This window comes from Lissotriton vulgaris, chromosome 4_1, assembly GCF_964263255.1.
Source record: "Lissotriton vulgaris chromosome 4_1, aLisVul1.2, whole genome shotgun sequence".
Taxonomy (NCBI): Eukaryota; Metazoa; Chordata; class Amphibia; order Caudata; family Salamandridae; genus Lissotriton; species Lissotriton vulgaris.
Window position 1 is genome coordinate 1,805,565,866 of NC_141691.1, and position 17,670 is coordinate 1,805,583,535.

At 41.9% G+C, this 17,670-nt stretch overlaps 1 protein-coding gene across 1 annotated transcript in view; it reads left to right on the forward strand.

The window, feature by feature from the left end:
* Positions 1-17,670, forward strand: part of LOC147724582 (fibrocystin-L-like) — a 2,246,326-nt gene that overhangs the window by 1,798,556 nt on the left and 430,100 nt on the right. The window contains exons 66-68 of the mRNA XM_086918063.1: positions 2,503-2,606; positions 3,344-3,470; positions 14,653-14,777. Coding sequence (XP_086774189.1) covers positions 2,503-2,606; positions 3,344-3,470; positions 14,653-14,777 — 356 coding nt within the window. The remainder of the gene's footprint in view (positions 1-2,502; positions 2,607-3,343; positions 3,471-14,652; positions 14,778-17,670) is intronic.

Consider the following 17,670-nt stretch of genomic DNA (forward strand, 5'->3'; position numbering starts at 1 on the left):
GTCTTTATGGATTTTACTTCTTTTTCTTGTGCTACTTTGACAGTATTTAACATTCCCCTTGCCAAATACAGAAAGGGATTTATATGTTATGTAATGTGTTTGTATAGAGTGCTGGGCTTCTTGGTGCAAATAAATAGCACACCAAGGCTGCTGTAAAAGGAGATCTGAGTTAATATTAGGGATTAAAAAGCCAGGGGGCATATTACCAAGCAATAGCGAAAATTATCGCTATTGCTTGGTTAGAGACAAAAATTTACCGCTGAGCTGCGGCGATTTTTACCGCAAATAAACCTTGGTATTACCAAGGTTTATCGCAAATGCGATAAAAATCGCTGCAAATGAAGGAATATCGCTGAAAAGTCAGCGATATTCATGCATTACCGAGCTAATACTCTTAGCCATGTTATCCACCTCCCATTGGATAACATGGCTAAGAACTGCTCAGGGCAGGTGTTAGCCTTTGGAGATATTCGCTCTTAGCGCGAATATCTCCCAAAGTTGGTAATAGGAGATAGCGATGTTAGCAACTGTTTTCAGTCGTTAACATCTTGGCACGCCCACTTTGCATGTCATTAGTGATAAATATCACTGACATGCAAAGTGGGGCCCAAGATGGTCGCTATGTCCTACTAGCTAAAATAGAATACCTCAGCACACCCTTCTCATTATTTCTGTAAATGGTAGTCTCAGTGTTACTTGACACAATTTTGGCAATCTCAGTGCCCTATGTGATTCAGTCCAGGAAAAGATTATAGTCTCAGGAGGTAATGATATAGTAGTCCAAACAGGTCTCCTTGGATTGAAGTTTGTTTATTCTCATATACCACTGGAAGAAAACAGCCGACGCGCGTTTCGCCCACAGGGCTTTTTCAAGGCTTGTAGTTATTTTCCTTCTAGTGATTAGGGTCCACAAAAATATTTCCAAATATAAGTATTTTTGAATCCAGTCAGTCACACATTACGAAATGGGTCTGCTTTTGTCATTCACTCTATAACACCTGTGTTCGTATTGGATTTACCTGGACGCGTTACACTGCCCCCGCTGCTGTTTAATAGATTTATTCTTGGATTTATCAAGATTCATGGAATAAAACCCATACCTTGGGATTGGATGCCATATAAATTGGGTTTTTGGCTCATTCATTCGGAAAGGAAATCAATACATTCCCTCTAATTGGACATATTTTCATTACAATATAGAGTGAATGACAAAAGCAGACCCATTTCGTAATGTGTGACTGACTGGATTCAAAAATACTTATATTTGGAAATATTTTTGTGGACCCTAATCACTAGAAGGAAAATAACTACAAGCCTTGAAAAAGCCCTGTGGGCGAAACGCGCGTCGGCTGTTTTCTTCCAGTGGTATATGAGAATAAACAAACTTCAATCCAAGGAGACCTGTTTGGACTACTATATCATTACCTCCTGAGACTATAATCTTTTCCTGGACTGAATCACATAGGGCACTGAGATTGCCAAAATTGTGTCAAGTAACACTGAGACTACCATTTACAGAAATAATGTGAAGGGTGTGCTGAGGTATTCTATTTTTGCATGTGTGACCCAAGTTCCTTTGGATCTTGGGAGTAAACGACACCTTGGTGGGTAGGTGTCACATACCTTCAGCACCCTCGCCGTAGTCGCAATTGCTTAATGACCTATTGTCACGATTACACTTGGCGTAACAATCTAAGATGTGCGGCTCAATCTAAGCAAACCCATTCAATTGTGCCATAAATGTCCTACTAGCTGTCCCTAACTGGTGTTAGCGACAGCTAGGTAATAGGGAGATAATTTTATCTCCGCTTTCTTGGCTTTTAAAGCCAAAAAAGCAGAGATAAACCCCCTTGATAATATGCCCCAAGGTTCGGTTAGCTTTGCATGCTTGGCTATATTGGGTTCTGCAGTGAGTGGGGTCTGCTCACAGGGCACTGGGAGGGAGTTGCACAGTGTTACTGCTGAAATGGGGAAAGAGGGGTCTCTACAAATACCCCCTCTTGGGGTACAGTTGACAGACATTGACTGGCCGACCGCAAGGACGGGTTGGGCTGATACAATCAGAGTTAAATCATCAGGAAAGAAGGGCTGTGTTGGAGTTAAATTTTATGTACAATGGAGAGGGTTTTGAAAGAAGGCCATTGCAAGAGAATACTTTCACTTAATGACCTTTGCAAGCGAAGCATACAAAGTCGTTTTAGTGACTGCTGGTGTTATCTAGTATTAATTATTCCTGTATCTGTTTTTTAGCTTTGTTTATGATTAATGTAAGTAAGGCTCTGTATTGATTCTTGCTCTCTTATTAAAAAAACTGTCATTGAATATAGCGAGTTGAAGATAATCAACATTATGTGAGAGGAGTTTGAGAATTTATATGTCGTTTTCTAAACATGACATTATTCATGTTCTATAACGAATGCCATTTTACATATTGTGATATACTTAGTTAATTCTTTTTTGCAAACAAAAATCTTCTAAAGCATTTAATCGCTTTTTCCTTAGGAAATGCACGAATTAATAATGTTGAATTCTATCACAGTGGCCAGGAGGGCTACAGGGAGGATTATGATCCCAGATATTCACTCGCCTTCCTCAACCTAAACGAGGTACGACACAGTGTTTCTTTCATATCAATTGAATGGTTTGTACCACAATATATACCTAATGATTAACCCTTGCCTATTTTTTCTGAAGCTGAAATATTCCTGATGCATGCACACAAAAGTGGATGCTGACATGCCCAGTTTTGTGCTGTGGGAGACAGTGCACCACTAGAGTATTAGTATTGACTTAGTATTTGTTGTCACAGTGCAAAGTTGGTCCTAAAGCCATAATAAACCTGTCACTGCAGTCCAACTTTATCTGGGAGCAGTCATATGCCATGTGTTGGCGCCCACAATTTGCTGAAATGCAATGAGATATTCTACAATTTAGTAGGCCTGAGTTCCAATACTGATGAGTGTTTTCTGTTAAAACTAGGTTCCTGACTTACAAACAGTCCCCTAACCAACTACCCAGCAAATAGAGTGTTTCCTTGCACAATTCCTTTTCTCACCAAGGTACATTGTTAAACATGAGCAAACTTCACTTTACTATACTGGACTCTATAAGAAAGCAGTTATGACTTACGGTGGCACCAATGGCACCGCTGGTTATTTCTTTGTCCAGGGAAAAATTATCCTAGTAACCTCCACCACCAAGGAGTCTGTCGCACCATCTGAAGCATGGAAATAAGAATGTGCACATATAAATAAGCTTAAACAAATATACATGTATTTGATTTTCCATCGTTTTGAAAGCCCTCGTGTGCTACATTAAGCTTAAATTATCTTGCATTTTTCAGGTTCAACCCAATGAGTCCTATGTCCAGGGCTGTGCCTTCCATAATGGATTTTCTCCAGCAATTGGAGTATTTGGAACACACGGGCTAAATGTTGAGGAGAACATCATCCATTTTACTGTTGGAGAAGGTATACTTTCGTCCGAAATGGCAAAGAAATGTTATGTCCAGATAAATGAAGTGATTAAAAGATGTATTTATTTAATGATGATGTCAAATTAAAGTATTAAAGTATACAGAAGTATAACTTATGCAGTTTTTGCCATCGGCAGTTGGTTATTTACAGTTCAAAGCAACCTGATCTCTCATTGTTACAGAAATATTTTGACCCAATGACAATATTGTTTTCTGTTACTAATGATGCTCAAATATTCCAACTAGGTATCCTCCACAACATTGTCTTGTTGAAATAACAATCACAACCAACCCAAATGCTACTGGTAATGATGGGGCTAATATCCTAGAGTTTTAACCCCCTGTTGCCAGGTTTATCAAAGACTTAGTTATATATTGATAATTTAAATTTCGAGAAGTTATTGCTCTGTAGGGAGTGTGACTAGCCACCGAACACACATATGTGTAAACAAAACCAAGTCAATAAAAGGAGTCTGAACAGTTGCAACTCCACACGCTGCGTCACAATTAAACACAATAACAGAGGTGGGTTAATAATTAGCTTACATTTCCCCCAAACCGTTATAAGAATACCTGATCTCCGAATACACGCACGATTACAGAATAGATGTCTTATGGATAGAAACAGAGCATTCAGCAGTGACTCTGTAGATTTGCCAGAAACTGTAGAAACCTGAATCACAAGCATGAGGGCAAGAGGTGCCAAGAAATCCCTGTAGACAGCTGGATAGCTAGTTTTAGTTTCCAAAGACCAAATTACTCAATGGAACCATAAGTGATCACATTAATTTCCCACATAGGTACGTGACAGAACGGGGTTAGTGATGTCCCCTCTCTGTATGTTACATTATGTATGCTATTGTACATTGAACTTTGGTAAAGGAAAGGTTTGTGAGGCCTGACAGTACCTAGAAGACCATTATTCACATTTCAAGGGAATCCAAAGAAGTTGCCAGAAGTACCCCTTGGCAGTACCTTTCTGCATTTGTAGGGGCCATTGCACAGGGGAAAGCTGCCATAAGTATTGATTCTCCAGTAGAGCGCATTGTGGGGGAAAATATTGCCTGGCCATGAAAATGGTTCCTACATCAAAGGAGAAGGACCTTTAAACAGAGGTGGAGACAATGCTTTCTGCCACACAAGGGCATCTGGTTCTACTTGAGACACGTGTTTTCTGGCATTTAGTTAAAGATGCATCCAAACCCTTGAAGGTCTATATATACAATAGGGACGAGGCCCTGTGAGAAAACCCTGACCTTAGTGAGATGACTTTAAAGTAAGAATTCATGCAGAGTGATGTGGGTGGCTACTACCCAGGGAGCAATAAAAGGCTAACAGAGCATTACTATGTTCTAAGGCTGCCTGACTGGAGGAAATGGAGCATTCTCTTCACATAAAACGTAGGAGTAGCTAGTTGAGACACACTATCAATGAAGAGGTACTCTGTGCCCTATCTTTAATCTAATGTAAATGCCAGTATTCTAGAAGTGAGTCCTTATGTATTGGGTCCCTGGTGAGAAACTCTCTTTCCTAGTGTCTTAAATGGGGGAAATAAGACTTACTGATACACATAAGCATGTGATTCCCAAAGTCATAGCATTGAACTATGGGTGCGACTGACTAACCACAGTACTCTGACTGTACTTTTTGTGTACCGTAACACCACCAGTGAGGTGACCAGGTTTATCTGCCCCAGCCCAAGGAAAAATAAGTCTTCAGTACACTTCTCCAACATCATCTATTTATGGGGATTTTTGAAACTGGTGATGATGTGGTATTAGGCTGTCAACCTTAATTGTAGCTCCTGGCTCCAGTTCCTGTTTTCCCTGTTTCTCTGTTGCCGCGAGGGCTGTGTTTCCGGATGCTGGCTGCTGGTGAGCTGAGCCGCGCTGAGCTGAGCCTGTGGCGGAGCGGGGCTTCCAAGTGTGCGGGTACCAGCTTAGGGTACCTTCTGTGTAAGCTGCCCGGAGGCTCTAGGGTCGGGCGCTGCCGGCTAAGGTGCCACGACGCGTGGCGGACCCGCCCGCTCCATTTCCCCCCTCTCATGGCCAATTCTCTGCCAGATTCACTGACCGGCAGCTCACGGAGTGCGGAGAGTGGAGACAGACAGATAGCTGCCGATCAGGCCAGCTGCTGCTGAAAACACAACTTTCTGGAAGGCAGCGGGAGAAAACCGAACTAACAGCAAGGAGAAGGGCTTTTTTCAACGGAGTAGAGCGGATAGGCACTGCGGGGGCAAGGTCTACCCTATCCCTCAAAGCGAGCCATCCTAGATGCAGTCTTTGTTGTCTTTTTCCCCTACTACAGCTGCAAGGGCAGCTGTCCCAAGTAACCAAGTGGACAGTGGGTGCAGAACTGGAGAAAGGCACAGCACAGAATTACTACTCATGGTGAGTGGAACCCTGATGTTAGCCCCAAGGCATTTTTCACATCAGTAGGGGGGTGGGTAGTGCAAGCAGAGACTGCTCACCGCCCCTTCAACAGTCTGCCCTCTGCCCTCCTGCGTACTTGTCTGCATAATTAATAAACACCAAACTTAAGTAACCATGTGGTCTGACAGAGTCAGGAAGACACCATGTGATAGAACAGCCACCCACAAAAAATGAAATAAACTAAAACAAAAAGATAAACAAACTGAGGGCACGCCCGTTACATTAAGGAGCCCATTAGTCTCCACATGAGCTTTTATGTTTGGAAAACCATCTAAGCAATCCTGGGGTACTGCAAGCTCCAGATTTCAATTTCTGAAGGATCCAGACTCAGCTGAATTTGCTGAAACAGGAGACACGCCTGGTCTGATGACTCCACTAGCTCCTTTTAAACCTATCAGTTGGCAGGCGATGTCCACGCTGGAAAAACACAACATTAGCCATACAAACAAAGCTACAGGACTAACTGCTCTATCTACATCAGGAAAGCAATTGATCTATCATACACCAGAACTAAACAGGGGAAACATAAATAGGGGCCATGCTTTGCAGCATAATTTAACAAAAACAGCTCTTGTACACACCGTACGCGTGGAAAATGCTGAGACAGGTACAACCATGCTGACACGCAATCAAACTACACTTAGAGATGGAAGCGTCACCATAACTCTTGGTGCAAATAAAGAGAGTAAGATTAAAGACAAGAATCCTGGCAATCCTTTATCAGTTTCCGGCCTAAGCTCTGGTCAAGGCAATATATCCAACATATCAATGCTACCCCTGAATAAGGAGGACTCTGACTTCCCATGGTTAAATTTATGGCAACTATAAACAGAAAAAGAAGAACAAATAGACAGGACCTCTAAAGTACATTTGGAAAAGGAGCCATATGAGGGGTCCACAAGGAACTATAAGGACGATTGGGACTATAAACAAAGGCAAAATAAATTGCAAAGTTCAAAAACAACACTGTATCAAAAAAGCACCCTTTAGACCTACCTACACCCTGGGTCTACTGAATTTATCGTCCTTGAAGCAAATATCTCATCAAAAATTAATGAAAAGGATGGGTACACCTCCCCACTAACCATAGGCCTTCAGGTACAGTAAAAGAATAGGCCTACTAGTCCATGTGGGAACATGGCCAGCGAAAAGACCTTGGGCAAAGGCAAGGAAAAGGTGAGGCCGCTCGGTCCAACCGATAACAGGGCTAGTGCCAGTACCTGGCCTCAGATGGATATTGTTGCCCTGGTGCTGACTCCGCTTCAAGCATCAACAAACACACTGATTCTACAGTCAGATAAGTAAGACATTAAAATTGATCTAATGAATGTCATGGCCTCCTATATTGACGGAATATATAAAAGAATGGATAGCCTAACTAATTTAATAACTATATTACAATCCACATACACTCCAGCTGCATCTGCATGCACCTGTGGTCCTATATTAGACAAACTAATCCTGTTACCAAACTTACTGGAACAGATCATCTGCCTCAACAAACGCTTGATTAGCGCTCCGACGGATAAAATCCAACCTGGAACAATTATCAAAGATCAGTTGTTACCAGCAGCACTAAACAACGGTTCAGGAATTAACAAATTCAGCGAGTTATTGATTAGAGGAAAAATTGAGATTATAGAACCAGATGAGATATCATATTTAAAGGCAGTTTTGAGTGAACAAAAACCATCATTGCAAACCAGAAGACAAAAAAAGAGAGAAAGAAAAGTAAGAAAGAAACTAGGGAGCCCATGGCGAACAATATAACTAAACTATTCCCAATTTTCGCTAGGTCACAAAATACAAACTGTACTGAAAAACAAATTTCTTCACAAACACCTGCCACTCCACTTTCCTCTCAAATGGATTTAAGCAAGAGGCCAGATGTAACACCCCTGGAATCAGTAGGGATTACCTAAAAAAACTACTGAGGGTCTCAAACATAGCGATCCGGGATAATACCTCAGCTGAAAGCAAAACAAATAAGCTTGAAAATGGGGAAAGCCCATTCAAATTAGACACCAAAATGTATACAGGCAGGGAAGGAAATAATACAAGGTTGCCTCAGGTACCTTCTAAATCACACCTCGTTCCAACATGTAAACCACAGTTTACCAAACAAAAACACTTAACTAGTATAATGGAACGATCTTTGTCAAATAAGAATCTAACAACAACAGTTGAACTAACGGGAGAACATCTCACACCAGATCATATACCAAGTAGTCTGGTCTATCAGCCTGCAGACAACTACTTTTATTCACATTGACTTATTGCTGGTACCGAAGGGACTAACAATGGACATCTGTTAAATGTCGATTTATAATTGCAATCCTTGTACAAAAATTAGAGTACAGGCATTATTCCATCGAAATTTACAATGTAATAACGATTTAACAGTGATTTTAATCTGCAAGACTCCTTTTGGTGCAACTGACTGTTGAATTATTTTAAATCTTGTTAATTCTTGGCTGCTATCAACAGGGAAGAAAATTGAAATGGTTTTAATTAACTAAACAATAAAAAATGTACTTACTTATCTATTTATGCGGACAGTTGACACTGGTGATGATGTGGGATTAGGCGGTCAACCTTTCCCATAATTTAAAGCAAAGTGAGGCAAGTAAATGTGTTTCTACCAAAGGAAAAGTGAAAACAAAGAGGCTGAATAAGTGTGTTCTGGCCTCAAGAAACTTCAGAAAACGTTGGTACTTCTCAGATGAGTAGCAAAGTGTTTACCAATAATACAGACATTTGAAATCACCAAGTGTGAGTAGAAAATCATCTGAATGTGACTAAACCCACTGCTCAGTAAGGGACCTTACTCCATTTCTGTCCTTACTCCTTTTCTGCTAGCTCCCACTGAAAGAGCTCACTGCAGTATTAATATTTTAGGACTTTACCGACTCTTCCAGATGTTAACATTGATATTCACAAATGTCTATAATAATAATCCGCAGTAGTGACTTATATTAAAGTAGTTTTCTCCTAGTTTGATTTGTTTGTCTTTGCAAGAAATGTGAACATATTTGCTGTCCACTTTCCAAGCAGGATTTTAAATAATAAATAAACACAGAAAAGAGGTTTGGTACAGTGCCCCAGATATTCAAACATAATATCAAATATTTTATCAGCAAAGAATCTCTTCTACCAAATGCAGCCTTTGGAAAACAGCTTTAAATTGAGTAGCAAGGAATTATGCTTTCAAACATTGGTATCCTATTGCTGGTTTGTGAAGTGCTTTATTCTCAGGGCGTGGTAGTTTGCTGTGACTGTTTTTTCTAACCTATAAGTCTTCGCTCAGATTTCTTTCCTTATAAAAATAGTCCAGGCACGAGATTGAGAAAATGTTCCCAGCTCCTGCTGCAATTCCACTCATCCCAAATGTGATGGCACTGGAGAACATCCGGCAGAAGTTGGCACGTTAGCACCAGTTTCTTTATTTCCATGCCCCATTGACGTGGGTTTGGGGTTGTGATGAATCACTGTTAAAGTTAATCAGCTTTAGACAGCGACTAGGTCATATGTCTAACCCTAAGATCACAGGTTTCATAACTTGCCACAGATGGCACAAGAAGATCTCCTTTTTTGAACAATACACGATCTGGATGTAGTCTGTGGGCTGTGAACGTAATGTCATGGCCAGAGACTCCTTTTCCTTAAAGTTGTTGAAGTATATTAGAGGCAAAATTCATTCTCAAAAATCCCACAGAGATACACCAAAATGATTCTTACCCTGCAGTCAAGTCCGAGAACGGTAAATGATCTCCTAAAATACCTTACCATCAGAAACATGAAAACAGCCATTGGACGGAAAAATCCTATTTTTCCTTAAGGGAGCTGTCCATCACTACTTCCAGAACTTCTCAGAGCCTTACTGCATTTCCCCAACACTTGGCTCTTTCCTGTTACTGGAACAAATTCGGAGTTTAAAGAAGATGAATCTGGACTTTCTGACCCTATCAGCCAATGTGATGCAGGTCCAGGTCTTCCAATAGTCCATGATAGATTACTTCAGAATGGCTCCGTTGCACTTTGGGCCACTCCCTGAAACTTGGACCTAATCATGAGAGATTGTCAACCCTGGAGACTCCGATCGTTACATGCTCTGATTCTACGGCTATATGGGCCCGCACCTTGGTTTCGCTTCCAAGAAGAATAGGCCCTGCAAAGTGCCAACTCCCATGTGCACAGCGTCAATGCCATTCCCTTCAGAGCTGATCATGCTGCCACCTCAAAAATCCTAGAATCAGTTACATTATCCAAGTGGCAATAGAAAAGGTAAAGACTTGGGTTCATGATGTCCCCTTAGCTGAGCATCTTTCTAGGCTCTTGAGATTTTCCTGCATGGAGGATATTTTCAGATCTGAATCTGATTCATTCGTCATTCTCGACTGAGATTACGATTTTTATCAGCCTGCCTGAACACATGACAAATCCTTTGGTGATATGGTCAATGATATCTTAGATGTGTGCAAAGAGCTCCTGAAGGGCTGCATGTATTGAGCAGGCACTGACTCTAATGTCACCCTACATCGTCATGCTTAGTTGTGTTATAACATACGTCATCACACTTTGATACGCGGCATAGACTTCTACAGACTCATGTAGGACATGCACTGTACACATGTCCTATGATGTCAAGTTACTGTTTAGAGAAAAGGCCAACTCCTCCATGGAACTCTTCAAAGGGTAGAGCCATTGAATGCTCATTGGGCATACCCAACAGACCAATGCCACTGACAGTAAATAAAGTTTTGGTTGTACTCTTAGGGCAATGCAGTCTCCGCAGTATCAGGGTTTTCAGCTGGTCCAGACACCCCAACAGATGTACTGTTCTTGTCAATAAGGGGTGGATCTAAGGGACACCATCAGAGGCAGCTCCAGTCCATGCCAATGTTTAGTGTTTTCCCTGACTCAAATAATCCCTTCCACTTCAAGCACTATTTACTAGTGGAGAAAGGGTCAGTCATGTTTCTACCAATTAGGAAGGAATTACAAACTACTGAACTGAACTATGCCCTACTTTTCCTGTCCTCCCTGTTGGGGAGCTCTCTTTCAACCAGGAAGCGCTCTCCAGCACACACTTCATTTTTAAAGGCAAACGTTCTTGCCCTTGCTCTCCCTCAAGGAGCTGCCTCTGAAGAAAATGGGCACATGATTCACTCTTATTATTTCTTTATTCCCTTTGCCTTGAGAATCTGTTCATTTGGCAGGATAATTTTAAGATTATGTTCATGAGCTTGGTTTAGCTAGCCCTTCAAAGCTGGGAGTTGGCTGGGATCCCTGGATCTCCATGATGTCTATCTTCATCTTCCAATCCTCCCCACTCACAGTTATTACCCGGCGTTCGCTGTGGGGTCCCAGAGGTATCAGTTCATTGTCCAGCCATATGCCCTATAAACACAACCAAGTGTCTTCACAAATATTCTGGCAGTTGTGGCAGCTTCACTACAGTGTTCAGGAGTCCATGTTTTTCAATGTAGGCTGACAGTCTGGTAAAGGGAGGTTGTCCAGGGCTCATCAGGGATCATCTTCAGCACATTATGATCCTTCTTTTTGACTCTGACTTTGCAATCACACCTGAAAAATCATGTCACACACACCCTCAAAGAGGTTGACCTTCAGAGAGGTGCTTCTGTACACAACTCACCTGAAGGCCTTTCCTCCTCATGAGAGAATTGTGGAGATTCAGGAGAAGATTCCAATGTTTATTATTCAGGAACGAGTCCCAGTTCTGCAAGGCCTATGACTGTTGGGTCGGATTGCCTTGTGCTTTATGTTAGTGCCTCAACAGAGATGGATGCTGTGGAAGCACTATTGGTGGTGCCTGAGAAAGCAGTGACTCCAATATCAGCAAGCCGATCTGCTCAGCTGCAGATCTTGGAGTCAGTTCATCTTGGTCTGCACTGGTGGACATCTTTCTCCAACCCTTTGGTAGATAATTCCCATAAACATCTACAGGTGCTTGAAGCCTCAGTTATGGAAACCTCCGCGCAGGGCCACTACACCAATCTGGGTAACAGAGGTGTGAGGTCTTTGGTCCGCATCAGAGCCGACTCGGCACATAACCATGCAAGAGCTGCATGCAGGCCCCTAAGAAAGCTTCTTTCTCTTCCATTTCAGAGAGTGCCATGCAAGTTCTGTCTAACAACACCACCCCCATTCATTATATTAAAATACAAGGTGATTTGTTGCTATTGATCATTTGTTGGAATTATATGTCTGTGACAATGGGTTCAGCCAAAGGGGCTTTCCTGGTAGCTACACACCTTGCAAAAGCCCTAAATGTGATAGTGGATGCTTTATTCCATCTTTACTTAGAGGATCATGAATAGGAACTTCATCTCAAAGTTGTGGATGTTATCTTCTCCAGATTAGGATGGCCACTATGATTCAGACGATGAAGAGACTTTAATGTTGTGCCATATCCTTCCCTATGAATGGTTCACCATGGAATGCCTACAGGCTCAATTCTGTTTCACTCAAGCCTTCTGTAGAAAGTGTGCAAGTATCAAGCACAGCTGATTCTAATTGTCCCAGTTTGGGCAAATTAGGATTTGGTATTGCGTATGTTCAGCCTCCTGCTCCTCTCTCATCTAGGGTCCACTTGCTTTTACAACAGGGCGGTCTGGTTCCTCCACCCCAATTCTTGAACACTGAAGCTGTAAATGTGGAGATTTAGCTGTGTCCGATAGGGTCCTTTTATTAACCTCTTCAAGTTGTGGATCGCATCTTGGTTGCCTTGAAACTTGTCACAAAATCTATTTATGTGGTTTGCAAATTTGTTCAATAGTGCGATTTGGAAGATTTGAATCCATTTGAGTCTGACCTTTTACAAGTTCGTCGTTTCAAACGGCTGTTTGCTCCACAAGGCCTGCCAGTGGCAACTGTTAAAGCCTATTTGATTGCCTTTTCTGCCTTCGCATATCATCCTGACCAGTCTTATATGTTCAAATCAAATCACAGCTGGGGCATTTTCCTGAAAGATTAACTCTATTTATTTCCTTCCTCACTGTTCATTGTTCTTCAGTAGGGTTTGAATAATGTGTTGATCATTTGAACTAGTGCACAACAGACTTCATGTTGAAAATGATTTCAGGCTTTTACGGTTCAACCACCATTTACTATGTTCTACCCAAATGAATGGATTCTTTGCAGATGCCCATCCTTTCTGTCAAAGGTGGTGTCTGCTTTCACATGGATCAGTCAATTGTTGTTCCATCTTCCTTCCCTTCTCCTCATCACACCAAAGAGGATGGGTGGCTGCATAGACTGGACTCCCTAGTGTGTGATACCCTACTGCATAGTGCATCTGCAGCTAATTTCTAAAGTACACACAAACATAAACACGCTTGTACACACACACACACAGTTCACTGAAACGTAATAAGACGCCAACTTCTTCTTTCATCTCAAACTCCATCTCTGCATCCAAATCACACTTCACCCCACCAATCAACTTTGAATCCATTACTTTAATCCACTAGTGATTGTCTATATATGTGTGGTTGTTAAAACAGTGACACAAACGTGGGGAACATAACTTTAAACATGTATAACATAAGTTGAGTAAATGGTATGTCATTAGAAGAATCAAAGAGCCACAAGAAAAGATAGCATCTATCTGTCTGAAGTACCCCATCTTTATCCTCGGTGTGCTCAAACCCTCCTCATTGCTCCCCTCTCAGCATGGCCTGAGTGGTCTCAGTTGGAATTATGCCACCACATTGATGACCTCATAATTTGAAACCCTCTTGTGTAAATCCATCAACGCTCCCTCTAATCAACAAATTATAAACTTCATCTCAGTGACTCCGAAGGCATCTGTTTCCTTGCGATGACTCACAAACTCCTAAAATCCTAAACTCCCGAGCAAAGCAGCATCACATGTGCAATCTCCTTTATTAATCTTACTTGTAGGGGGGGGGGGTGCCGTCTACTATGCTTGTATTGTCCTAATCACTGTGCGTCCTAATCACTGTGTTTCTAAAGAACACTTAGTTCTGCAGGACCCTCATCTTACGTGTACCCTCCAGTTGCCAGACTGGATCCAGAAAGGTTCCTGTCCTCTTGAGCTGAGGAGGTTGTCGGATTCTTAGTTGTCATCCTCCATTCAGCCACAGCATAGCAAGAGTATGGTTTGTGAAAAACATGAGAATGAATTCCATTATATGTGCCTTCCCATATAAGTGCATTGTTTTGATACAGCAGAGAGTAAAACAGAGTGGGGTGGGAACAACCAACAGTGATATTTGTTATAAAATATATCATGTTTCATGTTTATTTATTTGTTTGATTAATTAAAATCTTACAAAACGGATAAAAATGTATACAATACTTAAATACTGATGCATTGCATATATTCAAATATTACTCATAAAACAATAAAAAGTACTCAGACCCATTAAAATTATTCCATTAATCAACTTGACAGTAGTTACACAAAGTTCAAACACAAGCGTCCAACTTTTTCTTGGCCAATATAAGAAATTTCACAAATGCTGAATTAATTGCTAAGTCTTTCGGGATCTAAGCTTGCCATAAGAGCCTGTCTACAGGTCCTTATACCACGTTCATTAAATAGTTTCTTAACTACAGCTTGTCATTCGACTTCCAGGTTCGGGCAAAGGCACATTAGATGTAAGATGTTTTCTTGACCAGAAATATATCTAAAACGTCACAGTCAATCACATTTTTAAGAAAAGTAATTTGATTGTTTCTCATCGGTTTCTTTGGCAGGTATTCGACTTTGGGGACAGCGGAACAAGGCTCGGAGGAACTTAGTTACTCTTGCAGTTTGGTCATCAACCTACCAAGACCGGAAAGAGATAAACAACAATTGGTTATGGCATGCTGGGATTGAGGTAAATTTTTGGCGGGCTCTCTCTATCATAATGAGCATGCTGGTCAAATTTCACACTTTATGAAAATTATTATAAATATACTATAAATTAGAAGAATGTTTTGACATAACAAGTGAATTGGACTCATCTATATAAGCTATTGGACAAGCAAAGCGGGCCATGAATATCCATATTTGGCTTGTCCAAAAATCCTCGAATGCATCAATTATTTAATGTCATCGCTGCTGATATGCCGCTAAACTCATACTTCAGTTCCCTGAAGTGTACCACAACTCGAACAAAGTTTGCATTTCTCCAAATTCCATAGGTTTTAAAAAACTCAGGATTGTTATTTGTGCAGACTGACTCAACGGTAAGCAACCTGAGTCACCTGGCCCCGCATCTGCTGACTGGTAGGCAGCATGTATCTTTTGCACTTTGGCTGTGAACGGTGGCCTCATAGCTACTGGGAGGAAGTGACCTTTCTTCAGGACATCAAGGGGAATAAGTCGGATCTTCTTGGTGTCCAGTCTTTGAAAAATGTACCTGAGAAAATAAGTCCGTAAAAATAATTGAGGCAACAAAAGATTTAAAATCTGAATTTGCTAAAAGCAGTGGAGAAATCTAAAATAATTAATACAATTAGATGAAAAAGAAACAGGGGCATATTATCAAGCCTGGGCGATAAAATTATTGCCGCTTTATCGGCAGGAAACTGCCGCTAAAATGGCGATAATAGGCTTGATAAAATGCTCTATGAAATTTAAATCGAAGCTCATGTTAAAATGTGCTTCACATCTAACATGAGCTTCAAAAACGGAAAGATTGTTGGCCTAATTTTTTTAAGTGAGATTTATTTTTACCAATTCAGTTTTGTTATTGGGACAGTACACACATATATAAGTTTAGTGAATGTGAATGTGAATGTGAATGTGAATAGGCTTTTATAGAGCGCACTTACACTCCAGGGAGCATCTTGGCGCTAGACATCACTGTCCCGAAAAGGAAGAAGGGGGGAAAGCTGCTTAAGGTAGATCGTATTCATGGATCCTGGTCTATGAATAGAGTGTGGGGTTAGATTAACGCCAAGCAGAGTGAGTCTTCGGTTTTGAAGATCCATGTTTTGAGCGTTTTGCGAAACAGTTTTTCGGAATGGATCAAGCGCATTTGTGGTGGGAGCTTGTTCCAGGCTTTGGCTCCCAGTACTCCGATGGATTTTCCACCTTTTGTGGTTAGTCTAAATTTGGGAACTGCAAGTAGGTTTTGGTTGGATGATCTGAGTGACCGTGAGGGAGTATATCTTCCAAACCTTTGGGACAGGTATGTCGGTCCCAACTGGTGGTAGGCTCTGAACGTGATAAGCAGGATTTTAAAAAGCACTCTTTTGTGGATGGGCAACCAGTGCAGGGTTTTGAGTGCTTTTGAGGCAGATGATTTCCTGGGTAGTCTTAGTACCAGGCGGGCGGCGGCGTTTTGAACCATCTGCAATTTGTGCAGGACGGTTCTGTTTGAGCCTGCATAGATGCTATTGCAGTAGTCTAAGCGGGATGTGATGAGGGCTACTGCCACAGTCTTTCTAGCTGTTAAGGGAAGGAGGTCGAAGAACCTTCTAAGACCTTTGATGATATTGAAGCAGGACCCTGCCACTTTACCAGCTTGTTGCTTAAAGGATAAGGCTTCATCAAACCTTATCCCAAGGTTGCGGGCCGACGTGATGGTGTTTGGTGGAATTTCGGCGTCTTGGGGCCACCAATTGGTGGGGGAAAAAAGGTTGTTTTGGCCAAAAGGGAGGATTTCAGTTTTGCATTTAAGGTGGTGCGTTCGCATCCATTCGAAGGTCGCCGTCAGACAGTTTTTTAAGTTTTCCTCCGCTTTAGAAGAGTTGTTATCCAGTACTAGGATGAGCTGGGTGTCGTCAGCGTAAGATATCGTGCTGATGTTAAAGGATGTGATGAGTTCAATCAGGGGGGTCATATAAAGGTTGAACAAAACCGGGCTTAGGCTTGAGCCTTGTGGTACCCCTGTTTTTATGGTTTTTTCATCCGAGCAGTAGTTTCCTAGCATGGTTACTTGCCTTCTATGGCTTAGGAAGTTTTTAAGCCATTCGAGGGCGGTTCCTGCTAGCCCTGACTCTGTCAGGCGGCCTATCAACACGGGGTGTGAGACCGGGTCAAAGGCCGCCGACAGGTCGAGCAGGATCAGGACGGCCTTTTTCCCTTGGTCCAGTGCCATCTTGAGGGTCTCTACAGTATGTAGGAGGGCTGACTCCGTGGAGTGTTTGGCCCTGAAACCAGCCTGGTTAGGATGAAACAGGTGGTTTTCCTCTAGATGTTTAGTTAGCTGCTTATTTACTGCAGCTTCGGTCAGTTTGAACAATAATGGGAGCAACGAAATGGGGCGAAGGTTGGAGAGCGTAGTGGGGTCAGGTAGGGGTTTTTTCTGCAGAGGTTTGACTGCGGCGAGCTTCCATTCCAGCCGGAATGGATGCAGTGGCCAAAGAGGAGTTTATGATGGAGTTTATGGCTGGATTTACCGTGTCCACCAGGGTGTGGAGCAGCATTGGAGGGCATGGGTCAAACGGGGAGCCAGATTTACTGGAGAGAATTGCCTGTCGGGATTCCTCGAGACTGATGTGGGTAAAATTTTTCAGCTGGGGTTTGTTGTTGAATGGTCGCGTTGCGTCGTAGGGGGGGGTTCAGGGGGGTCAGGGAAGTCTGTGGTAAGTTTAAGTATTTTCTGTTCGAAATAGTCAACTATATCGTTACAGAGAGCCAATGAGGGTGGTATTTCTTGCCTAAGGATTCTGGGGTTCATGAACTCATCTACAATTTTAAAGATCTGTTTTTGATTATTATTGGACCGATTAATTCTTTGAAGGAAATGGTCTTTTTTGGCGTTTCTTATCATAGAGTGA